The sequence below is a fragment of the Sciurus vulgaris genome (genome assembly GCF_902686455.1).
Source record: "Sciurus vulgaris genome assembly, chromosome: 16".
Lineage (NCBI taxonomy): Eukaryota > Metazoa > Chordata > Mammalia > Rodentia > Sciuridae > Sciurus > Sciurus vulgaris.
The window spans coordinates 3,773,713-3,796,108 of NC_136477.1; the positions used below are offsets into that span (position 1 = coordinate 3,773,713).

Genomic DNA, 22,396 nt, shown 5'->3' on the forward strand with positions numbered 1-22,396 from the left:
CGTGACGCCCAGCGCGTGCCGCGGTCCCGAGGAGGGCGTGGCGCGAAACACCACGCCGCCGGGGGCGGGGCTTGGAGCGGGGCACCGCCCCGGCCTCTCCGTTCTCGCGCTCAGGCCCTTTCGGGCCACGGGGAAGGCTGTAGGAAGAACTGGCGCTGCAAGCACAGCCTTTGTGGGCACCCTGTGCACGCGCCTAGGGGCCAAGTGACATGCGCATGGTCAAGGTCTGGGGCGCCCAGTCGCGTTCCAGCCTGGGGGAGACGCGGCGCGCGGCCCACACTGTCCGAACCTGCGGCCCAGGATCCGGTTGCGCATGCTCAGAACTCAGGCCGCGCACGGTGCGGCGGTCTGCGCCTGCCGAGGCGCGCGGGCTCGCGGGCGCAAGGCCCTCGTCTGCGCATGCCCGGCCTGTGGCGCCCTGCCGAGGCGGTTGTGGGGCTGTGGTGGCCGCGCCGCGCCGGGCGAGATGCTGGGGTTGATGCTGGTGGCGGCGGCGGCCGTGCGGCTCTTGGCGCCGGTCGGAGCTAGTCAGCTGTGCCGGTGTGGCTGCCCCCCTGGGCTGGGGTGGGCAGGGGGCCGTCCGTCTAGGCTGAGGCCCGACCCCGACCTCGGACTGGATACCTCCCTTTCTCCCTCCTGCCCAGCGCTTCGCGGAGTCCTCCCATTTTACTCCGGGACACTCGACCGCCTCCACCCTGGGCTTTGCCCTCCTGTCCGTTGATCAAGCCCTGAGCGACATTCCCCGCCCGGTTCTCCGCGGGAACCCAGGACAGAACCGGTTCCTCGCGCAGCCTCAGTGCCTCGCGCTGGCGGCCGGATGCGTGTCCCGGGAGCTGTCCCCGGCTCGCACCGTGCTGGGCTGCGTCCCTGGTGTCCACTCACCAGACGCCAGCAGTACTAACTTTCTCAGACTTCACAATCATCCCAAGAGGTTCCGGGGGTTCCGAGAACCCCTGGCCTCACCCCTGCATCGCAGGACTGCAGCCACAACATCCCGGGACCAGGCCTGGGACTTTGTCCCCTGTGCCTGGCGTGCTGTGCTTCCAGATTCCTCCTTGGCTGCTTCTTCATTCAGATCCTAACTCATTGTAGTTCATTCCCCCATTTGAGCCCTCTCCACTGTGACCTTTCTATGCCCTGCTTTTTCTGTTTCCTCTCACTGATTGCTGTTATTTTTCTGACCAGTCGTTCCTGTGTGTCGCTGGAGTGTTAGCTCCGTGAGTGTGTGTGCTCTCAGCTGCTCATTTCATTCACTGCTTACACAGTGTGCATTTAGACTCCAGTAGATGTTAGGTTAGTGGATACCCCGAGCCGGTACGATGGGGCCACACAGATGCCAAAGCTCAGTTGCCCCCTCAGGAACAGGCGTGAGCTGTCACACTCGGCGGGGACCTGTTGGCTGCGAGATAGCAGCGTGTGCTTAGGCTGCTTGGACCCTTTGGGTCTTTATGACAGGCTTCACAAAGCAGTGATTCCTTAATCTTATGTATTAGATGTGAAAACAGACCCAGTAAAATTTAAGACACTCAGTGAGAGACACAGCTAATAAGTGGGGAGAAAGTTTTCCAGTAAGGGATTTCCTAGTAGGACTTATCCCAAGGTCTGTGAAGATGGGTTATGTCTGGTTCTCCCGTTTCCCCATGCTGGTAGTCGCTGGCCCGGCAGCGCAGCACCTAGGAATTGGCGAGAATTGGGTGGAAACCCGATTCCCTGAACCTGCTTAGTCAGAGCAGTCATGCAGGTGCTCACTCAAGTGCCAAGACTGACCTGCTTTAAACCACCCCACCGTTCCCTCCACCACGTAAGGGGGAAGGAAATAGCTTGGAGCAGGAGTTACCATCCTCCTCATCCGTGTCTGTGTGTGAGCCTTTGGGAACTGTCAGGAGCTCTCTACTTTTGCCCATGCATAAATCTGCTTTGCAAGCCGGGGGCCCCACAGTTTCATCCAGTTTTCTAGGGGCGCCCATAACCCTCAAAGCATCAAGAGCCAGAGGTGTGCTGAGTATTTGCAGCAGCTTGAAGAGCGATGTCTGTTCCCTCCAGGCTTCGCAGGGTGAGGACCGGAAAAGTGTTTAACGTCATTCACCAAGTCGATGGGGTATGTGGCGCCTCCTTACCTTCTTGCTTCAATTTTTACCTAACGGCTGGGTTGGAAGGAACATTACTATTTCCTGAGGGGCAGCAATGCCTCAAGTCTTCAAGGACATTGCTTTATTCAATCCTTAATTTTCCTTTGAAGTGGGGAATAATCACTTCCATTTCACTAAAATCTAGTTGAGAAATCTGATCAAGTAACCCAAAGCCAAGAGGTAGGGGTGAGGTCAGGACTCAGGTCCCTGCCTGACCCTCCCTCCACTGCTGGGTCTGCCTCCACATCTGGTGGACTTTGAAATGCAGAGTTGTAGAAAGTGAACCCTGTTGCTTTAGGCAGCACAGTGTGGCAGGAAGCACCACCCATCTACCCAGGAAGGTTTCCTGTTGACTTTGCACACTTTCAGAAGTGGTAAATTTCTAAATCTTCAACTCTCTGGATTCTCTTTAGCATAAGATTCTTCATCCTTTGGCCTCTCTTCTGAGTAATATCTAGGTGTTTTGTCTGTTTGGAGAAGGGCTCTTGCCACAGTGCCCAGCCTGGCCTTGAACTCCTGGGCTCAAGTGATCCTCCTGCCCTAGCCTCCTACATAGCTGGGACAATGGGCAGGCCACGGTCCCTAGCTACTTACCTGTAAATAATAACATCTATAGGAATGAGGTGTGAGATGAATCATTACTCTGTGATTTTTAAAAAATTTTATTTGATTGTGATTATAGATTCACAGCAAACTGCAGAGATAGAGAGGATCTGGGACCTTCCCCAGCTTCCCCCAGGACTTACCTCTGACACTGCCCCACAACGTTAAAACAGGAAAATGAACCTGGGCACAGAGGTATACACCTGTCATCCCAGGTACTTGAAAGGCTGACGTCGGAGGATCGCCCAGGAGTTCAAGGCCAGCTTGGGAAACATAGTGAGACCCTATTTAAAGAAAAAAACCCAGGAAGTGACATTGCTACAAGGCACCTACCTAACTGATATTTCACCCTTCGCATTTGTAATGTTGCACGTTAGCTGGTTTTCGATATTGCTCCTACTAAGACTATGATTCTCTCCCTAGGATGTCCTGTATTTTCACTCTGGGATAAACCTGATTAAACATCCTTGTGATAATAACATAGCACTGTATCTAGGGTAAGTGGCCATCTTATGCACTGTCTCCTTCTGCATTGACACTTTAAGATTTCCCTCCCTTATTCATTCAACAAACACGTAGAGAGGGTTTAGCCCCACACTGCTTCTAGCCGACAGTCAGGGCATCCACGCTCAGGGAAAGGCATGGAGGAGGGGGAATGGAGACCAGCCAGTAACTAAGACAGTCCAGCAGTGTCCATGTTCTGCATCCGTGGACTCTACCAAACACAGCCTGAAAAGATCATCTTTAAAAATTGCTTCTCTGCTGTGGCACAGTGGCACACACCAGCACTCCCAACTACCAAGGAGGCTAAGGCAGGAGGATTGCAAGTTCCAGGCCAGCCTCAGTCACTTAGTGAGACCCTGTCTCGAAACAGAATATAGAAAGGGCCGGGAATGTGGTTCAGCAGTTAAGTGCCCCTGGATTCAATCTCTGGTAGGAAAAAAATATGTATGTATAAAAACATGCTCATGCAAAATAAGTAAGTGATGTTATCTGGAGGGTTCCTGGCTTAACAGAAATTTACCTTGAATGGAACATTTTTAGAGTAAGTTTATTGTCTTTTTAAAAATTTTCTTGCAGGAAATTCTCCAAATTTAACTCTTTTATTGTTTATTTCAGAAGACGACTTTTTCTAACAAGAGACAACTTTGAGAGTAGCCTTCTTCCACTTACCATCCCTGCGTCTATGACGGTAGTTATTTTACCAGATGATTCCAGGGATGCTTGAAAGGCATGATATTCGGGGAAGATAGAGTTCAAAAGTGTCCGAGTCATCTGCTTTTGTTAGGTTGAGGCTTATTTTACAGTGTGACCCTTGAAGCCAAGAGCGGCTTCTGAGCCGAGCAGGGGCTGGCTCTATTCTAGCCCTATGCCAAAGTGGGCTTCTTGGAGGAAAGGGAAACCCAGTGGTTGTGCAGGGCTCTTCCTTCCAGCTAGGTCCTGCATAGATGGCACGGTGTCCCCTCTCCTGTAGTCTTTCACGTCTTCCCTAAATCGCCCTCAGCCAAAGCAGAACCACCAGCCATTGCTGTCTCAGGAGGTTGTGCTGCTGGCACCTGTGCCAGCCAGGGCTTCACGCGCACCTGGCCCGAGAGCCTGGATCACTCACACTTCTGGCCCATCTGGCCGACGTCCTGCTGTGTCCCGAAGACAGGGAGGAGGACGCTGGGCCATGTAGCATCTCGGGGCACCAGAGCCCGACTTCAGCTCCCAGGCTTGGCTCCTCACTGGCCCCAGGAGCAGCAGTGCCCAGCACTGAGGAACCAGCCCCTGTCCTTGCCCCGCGCCTTCCCTGGGCACATGTCCAGAAGTAGCGCTTTTCAAATTAGCGTCTGTGGAAGTGCAGTCACTGGTTTCCTGCGCCTCGCTGTTTTCAGGTCGGCGTGCCAGAAGTCACCTCGGCACATTTTGCCAGCGTGATCCTGCTGTTGGTGGTGAACGGAAAAGTCTATATGCATGACTACGGCGCGGATGCCTGGCTCCTGGCGACAGGTATGTGCGTCTTGCAGATTTGACTTCCATTAGAGTTTGGCCGACATCTGAGAAGAGGTGATTGATTTCAGAAATATAAATGACACTCCTTCCTGGAGTCCCTCCCCGGGTCCTCCCTTTTTTTCCTTTTTTTCAGGAGCTGGGAGTTGAACCCAGGGGTGCTCTACCAAAGTACAAAGGTCTGGGGAGCCACACTGGAGTCAGGGTCTTGCTAGGTTGTGGAGGCTTGTTTGGGACTTGCAGTCCTCTTGCCTCGGCCTCCAAGTGGCTGGGATGACAGGTGTGCTTGGCCAGGTCTGGCTGCCTTGTCTGTTAAGGTCCAAATGAAGTGGATGGAGCTCAGCGGAGGAGCGTTGCCTGGTGGGTGAGGCCCTGGGTTCCATCCCTGGTACTGAAACAAAGAAAAGGAGGCGGGAAGGGAAATGACCCAAATGAAACCGGCCTGAGGCCCAGCCACGGGGTTGGCACCCGTGCTTCTGCCTGAGCCACAGAAACCTGGGCCTGATGGAATCAGACAAGAGCCATCACCAGGCTCAGTGACGGAGTGGGTTTGGGGACCCGGGAGGGCTGAGTGACTCTCAGATGTCTGACAACCGCGCCTGGCGATAGGGATGCTCGGTCCCACGTATTTCTCATTTGGGACCAGGTGGGCTTTAAGGAGGGGGAGCACAGGAACCCCAGTGCAGGGGGCAGGGAAGGGGGGAGCCTCGGGCCCTGCCGCCCATCCGCACCAGCTCCCTGCCCAGCTCCCACGTCCTCTTCTGTCCCCATGAACCTGTTTACTCCAGGGACCTGGCGCAAGTGCAGTCACGCATCTGTGTCCTCCTGCCTCCAGCTTTTGTCTCCCTGAACATGAACCCTCCAGGTCCATCCGCGGGGACAGCACAGAACGGCGGGTGCTTGCCACCTCTGCACAGCCTGCTGCTGGGACGCAGGTTCTTCTGGGCACGCACCCAGCAGCAGGACCGCGGCCTCCCCTCGCCCTCCGTGTCTGGGAACTGTGCTTTCCTCTATGGCAGCTGCAGCTTTCTCTGGTCCCATGCAGCGCACAGGGTCCTGCTGCTTGGACTGGCCACCCTGAGGTGTGCACAGCACCCCGGCACTCTGGACTGTGTTCCCTGGCGGGCGTGACATCCAGCACATCTTCGTGCGCCTGTCGGCCACGTGGGCAGCTTCGCAGCAGAAGCTTCTCTTTTGAATAGAATCACGGGGAGCCTGGAGTTCTGGCCAGCCGGAAGTCCCCAAGCCGGCGAGTCTCAGCTGGAATTCCGTCCCACCACAGGGCATGTGGCAGCATTGAGACATTTTCCATTTCCACAGCCAGGGAAGGCGCTCGCTGCCGGCGTGGCGGGCAGATGTAGGACCTGTCCAGCCTCCAGGAACGCTGGTGACATCCAGGGAGACAGTCTGCTCTAGAGCCTCCGGTGTCTGCAAGCGCTGTGTCTGAATCGCATCTTCCTTTCAGGCATAGAGCATCCCGTTTCCCACGTTTCTGGGGATAACTGTTGCTCTTTTGGAAACGCCCTTTGCGTGGTGAGTACGGGTTGGGCTCCTCCCTCCTCCACTCTGTTCTGAACACGTTGTCATGAGCGGGCACAGGAGCTGTTCAGGCTGGGGGGCACGTCCTGGGCTCCGGTGGTGTCACCTCCGAGCAGCTCAGAAGAGGACACGAGAGCTGGCAGGGGCCCTGCAGCTACTGTGGGATCCAGTGGTTCCCACGCCGTGGACCTGTCTTCTGTCATTTTGAGGTGACTGTAGACTCTGCGTCCCAGGCGCCCTCGCCTATGTCCCAGGGTCCTGTCTCGCCCAGTCCGGGCGCGGGTGCCACGCGCACACTGGTCTGTGCCATTCTACCCTGTGACCCCCGCTGCCGTGGAGATACTCTGACCTTGTCTGCAAGGTCAAACAGCGTCTCAAGACCCGGGCGCAGGCACCCAGGACAGCAGGACCCGTGTGCGCGTGTCCGAGGAAGCCTCTTCCTCTCCACCCGCACCTGCGGTGAAGTCTGATTTGTGAATTAGGTGAGGTTGACAGTAACGAGTGACGACACCTGCGTGGCCGAGTCCCGCCGGTGTGCCCTCGCTGTCCTTCCCAACTCCTCCCACTGTGTTTCTGCCTCCTCACTGAAAGGAGGCATTCTGGGCCCTGCGCGGCGGGTCCCTGTGGCCCACGTGGCCACTCTTGTGCTCGGGGCTGTGGTTCAGTGAGGTCAGCCCTGTGATCTGGCAAGCTGTGGCACTCAGTCGATGGCCAAGGGCAGGTGGCACCCACAGCACGGTGGGCCCCATGGGGCAGGGGCTGGGGCCCAGGAAGCAGATTCGGGGTTGGGCAGGTGGAGAAGATGGGAGACGCAGTGAGAAGAGCAGACATGCTTTATCAGCAGCGGCCTCGGCTGGCATCAGCCCCATCTTCTCCTCAGCCCCCGCCAGGTCACCGAACGCCCCACCCTAGTCTTTTCCTTCAGCCCTTTTACACACAGCCCAGCAGAGGAGGCACGGCCAGGCTGCAGAGGGGCAGGCTCCTGTCGATGTCTAGGACTGGGGTGTTTCTGGCTTGACTGGCCTAGCCAGGCGGGCCCCAGCCCTGGCTGCACACTCACAGCCTAACAGTCCACCCGAAGCTTCAGTGAGGGTGCCTGACCTGGACATTTTTGGGCCTTCCCCACAGCTGGACTAGGGGATGCCAATTGTCCTGTGGTGGTGAAGCGCGGGGGCGTGAGATTGCCTCACGCTGTGCTGAGGGTAGGTGAAGGACCTGTCCAGCCTCCGGTGGTGCCTAGAGAGGGCCTGCCACTGAGGGTGGCCGCCCCTCAGAATGTGATTTAAAACTTATGAATTGCCTGTTTCTGGAATGTTCCCTCGAGTACTTTGGACCACGTGGACTGGGGGTGTGAAGGCTGAGGAGAGGAAGGCGGTGGACAAGGCCACCATTCTGAGAACGGCAGCTGTGATTCACTTCTCAGTGTTTTCTGGTGCACCAGGACCACACCTGGCCACGGTCTCTGGTCCCAGGTGTGCCCATGCTCACGGTGCAGCCTGACAGGTCCTTCCCAGCCTCCCTTCCACCTTCCTCCCTCCCTCCTCCCTCCCTCCGGGGCCTCCCTCCTGCCTTCCTCCACTCCCCCTGGTGGCCCAGGTCCCCACCACCTTTCTTTTTCTTCTCTTCCACGTAAAAGAGAGCATGGCGCTGGGCCTACTGAGTTTGGCTTGCCTGCTTTACTGACGCTCTGAGGTCCATCCGTTTCCTGCAGATGGCCTGCTCCCAGCCATCCTTCCTCCCCGGGCCTCCTCCTCCACACCCCACCATTCCAAGGATGCTGTGGAAATGGAGTCACAGGCTGCAGACCTGCGGGCCTCTGCGCAGCAGAACCTGGGGGTCATCCAGTGTGGCATGTCTGCGGCTGGCTGCTAACATTCCCTGCGAGGCCCACCACTTTGACAATTAGGAACAAGCTCCCTGGCTGGCTAGCACACATTGTCCCTGGCTCAGGAGTCCAGGGCTTCAGGATGCCCTGCTCATCAGGGGACCACACCAACTTTGGCTCCATTATGTGACCTCCCAGGAGAGGGGACCACCAGGTGTCCAAGGAGGGGCACTGGGCCCAGGCAGGAAACAGCAGGCCAAGACTCCAGGCCACCAGAGCTGCTGCTCAGCAGCAGAACCCTGACCTGTGGCCAGTGTGCAAGGGGCCCTGGTTCCCAGCCCCAGACACGACGTGCTGCCACAGGGTGGGGAAGAAAGAAGTTCCTATACACAGGCTGGCACAGGTGCCCCTGGGGACAGTGCCCTGCGGTTGATGCCCAGGAGTGCAAGCCCCAGCAACTCTCTTCTGAAGAGCTCCTCCTCTGTGTGTTCTCCTCCAGGAGATAAACAACTCCATTTTTGCATATTTGCGCGGAGATCAGGTGCAACAGACCACCATTTATTTCTCCAGTGACGGAGGACTCAGTTTTAAGGAGTTCATCTATGAAAACCAGGTATGTCCAACTGGGTAGGAAAGTGAAAATAACGGTATATGCTACCTGTTGCCCCAGTTGCTCGAGAGACTGAGGCAGGAGGGTTCTGAGAGCAGCCCGGGCGACGTGGTCTCCGCAGCACACAAGCAAATAGATAAATGCACTCAGGCAAACACCCACGTGGTAACCAGCCAAGGACAAACAGGATTTCCTCGCTTCAAGCGTCCAGCTGGCTTGGGGGTGAGGGGAGACCCCCAGGAAGTCACACAGGGAAGCGAAGTGGGTAAGATCACGGTGTTTGAGTGCCGACACCCGACAGGGCTGCGCTTGACCACTACGTCCAGCCCCACCTCCACCCAGACAGCACCCTTGGCTGTAGTCACAGCCCCCACCTTAGAGGTGGGCGGACTATAGTGGGTTGAATTCATGTCCCCTAAAGATGGGCATGCCCCAGGACTTCAGAAGGTAACCCTCTTGGGCCACCTGTGTCTGTATCCAGTTATCCAAGGCTAGGCGACTGACCAGGGTCAGCAGTTGCTCACGGCCCTGGAGGCTGGGCAGCCCCGAGTGAAGGCGCTGTGGAGTGGCGTCTGGGAGGCTGCCCTCTGCTTCCCACAGGTGCCACGGTGCCATGTCAGCCAGGGACCCACCCCCTGTCCTCACGTGGCAGAGGGACAGAAAGGGAAGGGCAGGGCGGCGGGCCTGTCACCCCCCTGTGGCAGGAAAATGGGATAGGAGGAGCCCTGGCGTGAGGGTGGAGTCCCTGTGGCCACTGCCCAGAGCCCCTGCTGGGGAGGAAGTCTCAACTTGAATTTCAGAGAGGACGCTGGTGACCGGCACACCCCAGCAGCCATCTTACTGGGAAGTGGGGCGTTGGCCAACGTGACACAGTCAGAGGGCGTAGGTCGGGCCCAGCTCCAGGGCTGGAGTCCTGGAGGAGGATAGGACCCGGGAGGACACAGAAGGCCCTGGGACGGGGCAGGCCATCAGAAGCCTGGGGACACGGGGTGCAGCTTCTCCCTCACAGGCTCTGGAGTCACCGGCTTGGCCAGCCCTAGAGTTCAGACCCCTGCATCCTGACCTGCCCAGAGGTTTCCGTTGTCTTAAGCAGCCCTAAATGTGGTCCTCCGCTGTGTGGCCTTTGGAAATGAACTCAGGGGCTAAGGCTCAGAGAAGGCCAGAGCCCTTGCTGAGGTCACACAGCAGGGCAGAGCTGGGATTTGAACAGCTGGAGGACAAGAGCCCCTCAGGCCGCCAAGGACACAGGAAGTCCTGGTCTGACTCAGAAGGCACACTTGGGAGCGCATCCAGAGGCTTCTGGCCCACTGCCGAGCTCGGCCAAGAAGCCAGGGAAGCCTGGTGCTGAGCTGGCCATGCGGCCGTTCAGAAGGAACCCCGAGGGTCGTGGTCATGAGGCAGCTGCGGAGCCTCATTGCAGTGGCAGAGGTGCCTCACGGAGGCCCGATGGCCGGTGGGGTGGCCTCCCCACCCCGTAGCTTGGGGTTCGTTCCCAGGGACATCTCAACGGAAGGTGCCTCAGCTCAGGGACCTTTGGGCTCAGGGCCACTGCAGCTGGCCGAGAGCCAACCACCGATTCTGCTGATGCTGTACACGTTGGTCTGCGACTCCTCCGTCCCCTGCCCCGGAACCACTGCTGGGCCTCCCCTGTTCCCTGCTGGCGTGGTGCCTGTGTGGTCACTGAGGGTGGCCACAGCCATGGGAGGCGTCTGGGTTTTGATGCTCACACAGAGGCTTCACCTCCTTCTCTCGGCCCAGATGGTGGCCCTGTCCTGGCGGGAGGAAGGTGGCAGGCGTGCTCCGTACCCACCTCCAGGACATGGGCCCACCCCTCCCACCAGCCAGGGCCAGGCCCCATGCCACCCTGTGCCAGGCGGTACCCAAGGAGCAGAGTGCTCCAGCCGGCCCACTGCCTGAGGGGAGGGTCCCTGGAGGCTCTGCGGCCAGAGGAGACGGTCGGAATGGGTCGGCCTAACAGAAGCTCCAAGGCCAGAGGTGCTCCCGTGAGTGGCACCCCGGCAACCCTCGCGGATGCTGGCACCGGCCAGGCAGGCTGTCTCGTGCACCCCAGCTTGGGCACCTCGGTCTCAGGCTCCGGTTGGCTGCTCAGCGCTTTTCTGAACAGCCGGAACTTGGAAATGAGGACCTAGCCAGGCACCAAGATCCGGGCAGCACTCGGGCCTGGACGTCTTCGCTGCTGGCTCTGCTCTGGGCATGGTTCCACAGACAGGGAGTCGACTTAGCACAGAAGACCTCGCTTCCTTGTGCTTCTGGGCTAATCGGCACTCGCACGGGAGTGGAGGTGCGACAGTCCCTCTGCGGTGTTTGGTTCCGCAGGCTGGCTTGACCGGATCCCTGGGGGGAGTCTTCCGCTTTCACTCCTTGTCGCAGGTCGGGCTGCTGCTGGTCAACAGGGGGAAGGTAGGTGCCTCGGCCCTCCCCGAGCTCACCCCGCACCCCGAGAGTGCCCACCTGGCCTCTCCAGCCGCTGAGCCTGGTGCTGAGCCCCAGGATGACGTTGACGTCTGGGGCCCGGACCATTTAAACCGCAGGGCGTGAGACCTGGGGTCTCACAGGTACCACTCGGGACAAGACCGAGTGGAGACGGCGATCCAGCCAGTGTAAACCGAAGCTGAAGCTCAGTAAGTCGACACCCAGATACTGCAGAGCTGCAAAGTGGGTGCAGCCCCAGTGTGTGGGGAGACCCCCCTCCAGAAACAGCGCCTCTGCCTGGCACACAGTGGTCCCCATCGTAGGTGCCGCAGGGAACACAGGGTTCCACCCGGAGTGGTGTCAGGAAGGCTTGCGGGGAGGGGCATTCTCTGAAAGGTCGCGCTCTTGAGTAGGGCTCTCCAGGTGGCCCTCCCAGAGAGGAGCTACCCAGGAAACTTGGGACAGCCTGTTCCCTCCACGGGTCTCCAGTGGGCCCTTCTCACACCTGTCAGGTGGTGCTCCTGGGCGCTCTTCCTTGCTCGGACCCTGTGACAGGAATGAGTCAGGAGGTGGAAAGACGCCAGCCAGCCTGGGGCTGTGGCTCAGTGTGTAGGCGCCCCTGGGTTCAACCCCCAGCACCAAAGGCAAAACAAAACCAGCAGAAGAGAAGGTGCCAGACGTGATGTCACACACCCATAATCCCAGGGACCTGGGAGACTGGGCAGGAGGATTGCAAGTTCAAGGCCAGCCTCAGCAATTAGCGAGACCCTGAGCAGCTTGATGAGATGCTTTCTCTAAATAAAAACTAAAAAGGGCTGTGTGGCTCAGTGGTGGAGGCCTAGGTTCAGTCCCCATGCTGGAAACAGAAGCTTGATGTCCTCGAGCCAGGCCACAGGCGTCCAGGGTTCTGCAGGCCAGGCCCCTGGGGCAGTCGGAGCCTCCGTCTCTGGAAGGGGCTGGGTCAACCCCTCAGCCCCTGTGTGTGCTCTTGTGGGACTTGGTTCCTTTATCTGAAGTCTCCTTCAGGCGCCTGTGCCAGGTCTCTACTGGGGCAGGAGGCAGAACCTTCTGGACTTCACAGCAGGGCCTTCCTCTCCAGCTCTCTACCCCTCCCTGGGCCTCTACCCTGCATTAACCTCTACATAGCACTGGGCCTCTACCCTGCATTGGCCTCTCCCCCGCCCTGGGCTTCTACCCTGACCTGGGCCTCTGGGTTCAGAAGGCTGGTCCCTGCAGGAAGATGACCCCAGGCCACTGTGTGAGTTCCCTTGGTCCCCACCTGTGCCCCTCTGTGGGGAAAGTGCTGAGGGTCGGCGTGTCCCTGTCCAGGCTGAGCCTCTCCTTTGGTCAGGTGCTTTGCTCTCTCCTCCGACCACTGCCTGGCAGAGCTGCAGCAGCACCCGTGGGGGTGAGGGAGGGCTGCAGACCCCCCTCTGGGCTCCCAGCGCCCCCTGGAGGCAGCTCCTGGCCCAGACGCTGCTGGGGGCTGGTGCCGTAGATGCGGAGCAGGAGCTGCAGTGCCTGGGGCGGGTCTCCATCTCCTCTTGTGGGAGACGGACGCCAGCTCAGAGGGTCACGAGTCTGTGAAGCTGAGCCCGCTTGTTGGGGCGGGTGCAGGGACCAGGGGACCAGCGGGGCCTCTCCAGCGCTGCGCCTCCCCTGCTGCCTTCAAAGCGTTCTCCTTTTAGCGTGGGGCTGGAACCCAGAGCCACACGAGCACCGAGCCACACCCCCAGCCCTTTTCGCACTTTATTTTTGAGAAAGGATCTTGCCAAATTGCTTAGGGCTCTGCTTAATTGCTGAGGCCTGTCCTCTAACTTGCAGTCCTCCTATCTCAGCCTCCAAGTTGCTAGGATGACAGGCGTGGTTGTCCTGACATTGTGCAGTCAGGACTCTGACCTTGTCCTGGGAACTCCGTGATGGACAGGTGGGAATGGACTTTGGAAGCCACACAGTGAAAACTGTGATTGACACAGAGCCAGCCCCCTCAGGGACTTCAGGAAAAGAGGCTAAATTGCTTGTGCCAGTGATTTGGAGGCGAGGGACCAGCTGAAGGAAACCACCTGAATAGTCGTCCAGGTGCCCCAGACGCTGTCCTCAGGCTGCCCTGCAGAGGGCCTCCCCCGGCAGGCGGGTGAACACCTATGGCCTTGCCTGTAACAGCCGCCTCGCAGTGTCCCAGCTGGAGGCCTGGAGGTGGCACTGACCTGCGGTGGTCACCTCCCCGCCCGCCTTGGAGGCCCCTGCGGCTCCAGCCTCTGCAGGGCGGAGCACTGCCCAGCACAGCAGGCGCCCCGGGAACCACGGCAGGCGGCAGGTTCTGGGCTCTGGCTTGGTGGGCGGTGGCCTGGGCACCTGGGTGCCGCACAGCATCGGAGGAGCGCGAGCCAGGAGCTCCCAGGCCCGACAGCCACAGACCCCAGACGAGGCCCAGTGTTACCCAAGCTCTGAAGGACAAGCTCCGTGACCACAGTCGTGAGGGGCAGGGTCCCCTGGGAGCCCCCCCTGCGCTACACACTGAGCCGCACTCCCGCCCACAACCCGCCGCCTGTCACTGGTGGTTCCCGCCTCAGCGGCTGCCGCTTCTCACCTAGGGAATGTTCCTGTACTCCGAGCACCCCCTCAACCGGAACCTGGGGCTGGCCTTCGACTACAACGCCACCCTGCAGGTCCTCCTTCCCCCCGGCCTGAGGGGCTTTCTGATCCTCTGGCATGAGAAGACCCTCCTGGTCTCCCCCAACTCAGGTGAGTGAGTGGGCTGCGCCCCCAGCCTGCAGGGCCTGGGGCTGGACCCGAGTAGAGACGAGGCTCTGGGGGGCAGGCAGGCAGCTGCTGAGACCCCAGACTCCCCAGGCAGAGGGCCCAGTCTGACCAGGAAGTCTTGGGTCTTGTTCTGCAGCCAAGATCAGTGATTCCATGAGGGGGGCATGGGAGCTGGTGCTGAACCCCTGCTCAGCCCGCACCTGCCAGGGTCCCAGGCGAGGCCCTGGAGCAGCCTGCAGGGGGGACACGATGTGGCCCCCACCCCACCGGTGGAGGAAGAGGGTTCAGGCGGGCCACCCATTTTGGACACCCACCCCAGAAAGCAAACGCCATGTTGTCTTGGTGCTGGGGACGGAACCCAGGGCTCCTGCGTTGTGGACATGCCACACTCCCAGCCCAGAAGCACTGCTTCTCGCTGATGTCGTCCCTGCTGAGCAGGGCCCACACCTCTTACCCCAGCCCCTCAGGAGGCGGAGGCAGGAGGATGGCAGGTTCAAGGCCAGCCTCTACAACTTAGCAAGGCCTTATCTCAGAACGTAAAGGGCTGGGGGCCCCCGCGCACCCATGGGTTCAACCCCCGGTACAGCAGAAAAGTCCAGTAGAAACCAGTGTTGCCCTGGAGGGCGGGGCGGGGCGGCGGGGTGGCCTCGCTCCGGTGCGGGCTCACTGGTCCTCACAGATCTGCCGCCCCCGCCCAGGCCAGCTCATCAAAACTGTCCAGGTGCAGCAAGGCTCCAAGGTCCTGTACGCGTCTTTCTCTGAAGTCGACGTCTCCATCCACAGCATCACTGCTAGTGCGTGCCCACCCTGACGGTAGCTGTCTAAAACCTGGGTGCCTGGCCTCAGGGCAAACCCACGTGTGGGGAAGACCCCGGCAGAGAGCTGCACGCCTCGGGGACCAGCCGGCACCAGCTGGGCCCTGTCACTGGGGCTGCCAGAACAAAGGGCCACAAACCACGCAGCTCCGCCCCAGAAATGTGCCCCCCCCCCCCGGGCTGGCCTCCCTCGGCCCCAGCTTCTAGAGGGCTTGGCCGTGCCGCAACTGCAGGTGGCCGTCTTCCCTCTGTCCCTGTCTGTCTCTGGACCCAGATTTCCGTTTTCACAAGGTCCCTGGTCACGCTGGATTGGGACCCACCCACATGACTTCATTTTAACTAAGTCACCTCCGCAAAGACCCTATTTCCAAGAATGCAGATGCTCCTCCGGTTGTGTTAGGGTCGCAATCCAGCAAACCCACCCTGACTCTAAATGTGGCCTGTTGGAGCAGCGCTGGGGACGCTGGCCCTGTCCGTGCAGATGTGCCGGAGGCTCCCCGTGGCCCCTGCGGAACCCTGGAACCCCCCTGGTGAGGCCATTCCAACTCCAGGCTTAGGACTCCCGTGTCTCTCTGAAGAGGATGCGGATGGAGCAACCCGCGCCTGACGCAGTGTCCTTGGGCTCGCTGCAGCCACACCGCCCTCCTGCTGCTGTTCTGTGCTCCATCTTTGCAGGAGGCAGTTTGGTCTGATAAGTGAAATCTGCCGGGACAATTTGTCCGTAAGACAGTTACTGGCTTAGAAACATGGAGGCAGTCAGCACCGAAGGTTGCGGGGCTACTTGACTTTAAAAACCAGTACTTCCCATTGGCTAATTATGGCATTACCTCCCACCCTCTGTGTCCATTTATCAGTTTAAAATTAATTTATAATTAGAGAAATTCGTTATATAAAAAAACAGTCTGCACAGTCCTTTTATTTCTTTTCTTTTTCTCGGGGCTGAAGATGGAGCCCAGGAACTTGCACATGCTAGACCCCGGGTTCCACCAGCCCTCCTTAGTCTATGTCAAGACAGGGTCTCGCAAACCAGCAGAGGCCGGCCTCCAACTTGCCATCCTCCTGCCTGGGTCTCCTGAGGAGCTGGGATTACACCCCCAGCCGTCCGACTTCCTTCCTCTTTAAGGCTGAGTAATATTTCACTGTGTGACTGGAGCACATTTTCTTCATTAATTTTTTTTTGTCAGTGGACTTTTAGGTTTCTCCCACATCTTGGATTTTGTCAGTAATGCTGCAGAAAACCAGAAAGCAGGAAAATGCCAGTCAGACCCTAATGGGGGCTGGGCTGCGGCTCAGCAGGGGAGCGCCGGCCTAGCACACAGGGGGCCTGGGTTCCCTCCGGGCACTGCAAAAAATAACCCTAATGAGACACGACCGCACGCCCTTATTCCAATGGTCCAAGAGAAAGAACAAGCCAGAAGCCAGGCTGTGGCTGTCCCCTACAGCCACCGCGGCCTGGTGTGCGGGTCCTGCAACGCTGCGGCTGGTGTCACTTGGGGCAAGAGCTGAGGTGCCCTTCTGCCACGAAGGGCCGTCATCCGTGCGTCTCGCCTCCCCAGATAACCATGAGCTGGCTCTGCTGACCAAGGAGGACACGCTGTACTACGGCAGCCTGGAGTTCCTGTCCAGCTCCATCATCAAGGTAGGCGCGGCCGCCTGGCAGAAAGCGCTCCCCGCGCTCCCCTCCCCCCTCCCCCCTTCCCCAGTGCTCCCTGCACTCCCCACGCTCCCGGAGTCTGAGCCGCCTCACTGGTGGTTCAAAAGCACTGATGCCACCTCACCTCTGTGTGGCCCACCTGACGCTTGTGCGTGTGGAGGAGCACGCCTGGCCATGCACTTCATCACGTACACATGTGCAGGCACGTGAATACACGCATGTGGCAAATGCGTCTGCACACGCACTGTCAGTTTCTATGCTTGCTCGGCCGGCGTGCTCCACTCGCAGCCCTTGCGTGTTTTCACATGAACATGTGACACTGTGGCATTTCTGGGCCCCAGTGTGGCATCCAACATGGGATGAAGTGGCGACAGCCCAGGGTCCTTGGCCCTCTGTCGCCTCAGCCATCCATCATCCTGGGTGTCGGGAACATTCAAAATCCTCCCTAGGAGCGTTTTGGAACGTTCAGGGGGCAGCTGTCACCAGCGTCCCCGACTGTGAACATTAGAAGTTGCTTCTCCCAGATGAAAAAATTCCTAGAGGTCAATGAGAACGACGATACAACATATCAAAATCTCTGGGACGCTATGAAAGCAGTAAGAGGAAAATTCATTGCATGGAGCGCATTCGAGGAAAGAATAAAAAGTCAACAACTAAATGACCTAACATTACAGCTCAAAGCCCTAGAAAAAGAAGAGAATAACAACAAAAGTAGCAGAAGACAGGAAATAATTAAAATCAGAGCTAAAATCAATGAAATTGAAACAAAAGAAACAATTCAAAAAATTGACAAAACAAAAAGTTGGTTCTTTGAGAAAGTAAACAAAATAGGCAAACCCTTAGCCACACTAACAAAGAGGAGAGAGAAGACTCAAAGTACTAAAATTCATGATGAAAAAGGAAATATCACAACAGACACCACTGAAATACAGAACATAATAAGAAGCTACTTTGAAAATCTGTATTCCAACAAAAGAGAAAATACCGAAGACATCAACAAGTTTCTAGAGACATATGCTCCTCCCAAACTGAACCAGGAGGACATATACAATTTAAATAGATCAATATCAAGCAATGATATAGAAGAAGCCATTAAAAACCTACCATCCAAGAAAAGCCCAGGACCAGAAGGATTCTCAGCCAAGTTCTACAAGACCTTCAACGAAGAACTCATTCCAATACTTCTCAAAAGTATTCCAGGAAATAGAAAAGGAGGAAAACCTACCGAACTCATTCTATGAAGCTAATATTACCCTCATACCCAAACCAGGAAGACACATCAAGGAAAGAAAAATTTAGACCAATATCCTTGATGAATATAGATGCAAAGATCCTTAACAAAATATTGGCAAACTGTATCCAAAAACATATTAAGAAAATTGTGCACCACGATCAAGTGGGGTTCATCCCTGGAATGCAAGGATGGTTTAAACCATCCGTAAATCAATAAACGTAATCCATCATGTCAATAGACTTAAGGATAAGAATCATAAAGTTATTTCAATTGACACAGAAAAAGCATTTAACAAAATACAACACCCCTTCATGCTCAAAACACTAGAAAAAATAGGAATAGTAGGAACATACCTGAACATTGTGAAGGTTATTTATGCTAAGCCCACGGCCAATGTCATTCTTAATGGAGAAAACTGAAAACATTCCTTTTAAAAATGGGAACAAGAGAGGGATGCCCTCTTTCACTACTTCTATTCAACATTGTCCTTGAGATACTAGCCAGAGCAATTAGGCAGACTAAAGAAATTAAAGGGGGCTGGGGAGCTCAGTCAGTAGAGTGCTTGCCTCACAAGCCCAAGGCCCTGGGTTCAAATCCCCAGCACCACAAAAAAAAGAAAAAGAAAAAGAAAAAAAAGAAAAGAAAAAAAAAAGAAGAAATTAAAGGGATACGAATAGGAAAAGAGGAACTTAAGCTGTCACTGTTTGCTGATGACATGCTTCTCTATTTAGAGGATCCAAAAACTCCTCCAGAAAACTTCTAGACCTCATCAATAAATTCAGCAAAGTAGCAGGTTGTAAAATCAACACACATAAATCTAAAGCATTTTTATACATAAGCGATGAAACATCTGAAAGGGAAATGAGGAAAACAACTCCATTCTCAATAGCCTCAAAAAAAAAAAATACTTGGGAATCAATCTAACCAAAGAGTTAAAAGATCTCTACAATGAAAACTACAAAACGCTGAAGAAAGAAATTGAGGAGGACCTTAGAAGATGGAAAGATCTCCCATGTTCTTGGATAGGCAGAATTAATATTTTCAAAATGGCCATACTTCCAAAGGCGCTATACAGATTTAACGCAATTCCAATTAAAATCCCTATGACATTTCTCATAGAAACAGAAAAAGCAATCATGAAATTCATCTGGAAGTACAAAAGACCCAGAATAGCCAAAGCAATCCTGGGCAGGAAGAGTGATGCAAGAGGTATCACTATATCAACCTTAAACTCTACTACAGAGCAATAGTAACAAAAGCAGCATGGTATTGGCACCAAAATAGACAGGTAGACCAATGGTACAGGATAGAGGACATGGAGACATACCCACATAAGTACAGTAACCTCATACTAGACAAGGGTGCCAAAAATTTACAATGGAGAAAAGACAGCCTATTCAACAAATGGTGCTGGGAAAACTGGAAATCCATATGCAGTAAAATGAAACTAAACCCCTATCTCTCACCCTGTACAAAACTCAACTCAAAATGGATCAAGGATCGAGGAATTAGACCTGAGACCTTTCACCAAATAGAAGAAAAAGTAGGCCTGAATCTCCATCATGTTGACTTAGGACCAGACTTCCTTAACAAGACCCCCATAGCATAAGAAATAAAAGCAAGAATCAATAAATGGGATAGAATCAAACTAAAAAGTTTTTTCTCAGCACAGGAAACAATCAACAATGTGAAAAGAGAGCCTACAGAGTGGGAGGAAATCTTTTCCACACACACTTCAGACGGAGCACTCATCTCCAAAGTTTATAAAGAACTTAAAAAACTTTATACCCAAAATACAAAGAACCCAATCAATAAATGTGCTAAGGAAATGGGCAGACACTTCACAGAAAAAGATATATAGGTGATCAAAAAATGTATGAAAAAGTGCTCATCATCCCTAGTGATTAGAGAAATGCAAATTAAAACCACCCTAAGATTTCATTTAACTCCAATTAGAATGGCTATTATCAAGAACACAAGCAATAATAAGTGTTGGCGAGGATGTGGGGGAAAAGGCACACTCATACATTGCTGGTGGAATTGCAAATTGGTGCAGCCACTCTGGAAAGCAGTGTGGAAAATCCTCAGAAAGCTTGGAATGGACCCACCATTTGACCCAGCTATCCCACTCCTCAGTTTATACCCAAAGGACTTAAAATCAGCATACTACAGTGATGCAGCCACATCAATGTTCACAACAGCTCAATTCACAATAGCTAGATTATGGAACCAACCTAGATGCCCTTCAATTGACGAATGGATAAAGAAACTGTGGTATATATACACAATGGAATATTACTCAGCCATAAAGAAGAATACAATTATGGCATTTGCTGCTAAATGGATGAAGTTGGAAAATATCATACTAAGTGAAATAGGCCAAACCCCAAAACCAAAGGTCGAATGTTTCTCTGATAAGTGCATGACAATATATAATGATGGGGGATGGCGGCGGGGGGGAGGGGAGAAAAGAATGAAAGAACTTTGGATGGTGTAGAGGAAAAAGTGGTGGGAGGGGTGGGGATGGAGAAACAGTAGGATGAAACAGACAGCATTACCCTATACATATGTGTGGCTGCACGAATGGCGTGAATATACACCGTGCACAACCACAGAAAGGAAAAGCTGTACCCCATTCGTGTACAATTAATCAAAATGTGTCTGTAAAAATAAAAAATATTTTAATTAAAAAAAAAGTCGCTCCTCTGGCCCACCTGCACCCCGCCCTTCCCAGGCCTGGTGACGCTGGTCGTCCGTGTTGCTGAGTGGCCTCTGTTGGCCCAGGAGGACCGCGTCTTTCTGTGCCCTGACCTCACGACCCGGAGTCCTCCTGGTCCTGGGCGAGCGCTTTGAGAAGGAAGCTCCGCCCTCCCTCCGCGCTCCGCCCTCCCTCCACCTTGGAGGCGCAGGGCCAGGCGCTTTCCCTGCTGGGTCCACCGCCGGCTTCCCAGAAGTTCCTGGTGGCCACTAGAGGGTTTGAAGCACAAATGCGCGGACCCTTTCTTTGCGGTCCCCACCCTAGCACCTGGGACTGCGGCGTCCTGGGGACAAGTTCCGTAGCTGCCTCTGACTCTCCCGAGGGGCCAGCTGGTGCCCGGTGGCTGGGCGAGGCTCCTGGCCACCTCCCCACCAGGAGACACCAAGTCCCCATCATCCCCGAGGGGCTGGGGGCCCCAAGATCCGCTCGCCAGCGGGACCCGGGCTTTGCCTTTGGGGGGACTCGGATCTTGACCTCAGGCCTCACCCACTCAGCTGGCCGGGCGGAACCTCTGGTCTCCGGAGGCTGCGCTGATGTTCTCCGGCGAGGGGATGCTGGACATCCTGAAGCCGCTCCCGGACTCCGACTTCCCGGCCTTCGACTTCCAGAAGTGCCTCCTCAACATTCAGGCCACTCTCATGGACGCCAGCCTCCAAGTGGCCAAGTGCAAAGTAGGTGGCCTGGCTGGGTGGGTGACTGGGGAGGCCCGGCACCAGAGGCCCAGGCTGTGTCCCCAGCACTGCGGGGCGTGGGCAGGAAAGGAGAGAAACAAAGGGAAAAAGAAAAGCCCAGGACTGCCAGAGCTGGCACGGCCAGCAGGCAGGTGAGGCCCAGGAGGCGGACTTCAGGTCAAGGACAGCCGGGTCGGCTGGGCCCGACCTCGCTGGAACTGCTTCAGGCCCCTCAGCTCGGAAAGGAACTGATGTTACTTTTACGTTTCTTTCTTTCTGTTTTTTTTTTTTTTTTTTTTTTTTTTTAACGATACTACCCCTGTGTTAAGTGTTTTCTTAAATAGTTTTTAGGTGTTTATGGACCCTTATTTTATTCATTTATTTTTATGTGGTGCTGAGAATCAAAGCCAGTGCCTCACACTTGCTCGGCAAGCGCTCTACCACGGAGCCACAACCCAGCCCCAAGTTTTTAAAATTAACATCATTGATCATATTTTTCACAGTACCAGGGTCTGGACCCAGACAACTGAGCTACACCCCCAGCCCTTTTTGTTTTTGTTTTGAGACAGGGCCTCACTAAGTGCTGAGGCTGGCCTTGAAGTTGTGATCCTCCTGCCTCAGCTTCCTGCTGGCTGGGAGGGCAGGCGTGTGCCCTTTCCCCCAGTTCTCCCTCACACTGTTCCCCTGGGTGAGCCAATAAAGAATGGAGTGGTCTCCTGGTAAGATGATCCTGGCCAAAAGCATGAAGTATGTCCTTCTGGCCACCCAGGGAGGGACAGACAGGCTTGGAGAACCAGAGCAGTTTGGCCACGGTGAGCACGCACAGCCCCACCACATCCCGCCAGGCCATCAGCCCGTCTGATGGGTCGTCTGGACCCTGCCGGGCTCAGGTTTGCCAGATACGCTGAGGCACAGGCACATGTTGGACCCACAAGAAAGCTCTAGGCTCACCGCAATAGCCAGGGCTCCCCAAAGATACATGGAAAGGGAACAAAAGAAATACAGGGGAACCTATTTGTAGAAGGTGTTCGCTGGCTTCTCATCACCGTGATGAAATACTAGAGGCGGGTTACTTTTTAAAGAAAATAGGTTTATTTCAGCTTCTGGTTTTGGAGGCTGGATGTCCACGTGGGGCTTGGCTCTGGCAAGGCCCCCAGCTGCATCAGATGTGGCAGAGGTGTGTGGTCTCCCTTTCTGTCCCGGTAGAGCCCCCAGGACTCCATTCGTGGGCTCCATCCTAATGACCTTTCCCATCTAGTCACTTCCCAGGGTCCCCACCTCTATGCCCAGTGGGATCGGTCCCCTTAATACCATCAGCATTGAACTTCCGCCTGATTTCTGGGAGACAAACCATATTCAGGCCACAGCAG

General features: G+C 55.6%; 1 protein-coding gene across 1 annotated transcript in view; it reads left to right on the top strand.

Moving 5' to 3' along the window:
• Nucleotides 1–116: 116 nt before the first annotated feature.
• Nucleotides 117–22,396, top strand: part of CATSPERD (cation channel sperm associated auxiliary subunit delta) — a gene marked incomplete at its 3' end in the record, with an annotated part of 43,313 nt that continues 21,033 nt past the window's right edge. The window contains 13 exon segments of the mRNA XM_079115077.1: nt 117–540; nt 2,044–2,098; nt 3,156–3,229; nt 3,852–3,924; nt 4,610–4,724; nt 5,560–5,808; nt 6,190–6,257; nt 8,588–8,701; nt 11,036–11,119; nt 13,726–13,876; nt 14,593–14,688; nt 16,266–16,348; nt 20,850–21,026. Coding sequence (XP_078971203.1) covers nt 314–540; nt 2,044–2,098; nt 3,156–3,229; nt 3,852–3,924; nt 4,610–4,724; nt 5,560–5,808; nt 6,190–6,257; nt 8,588–8,701; nt 11,036–11,119; nt 13,726–13,876; nt 14,593–14,688; nt 16,266–16,348; nt 20,850–21,026 — 1,566 coding nt within the window. The 5' untranslated portion in view covers nt 117–313.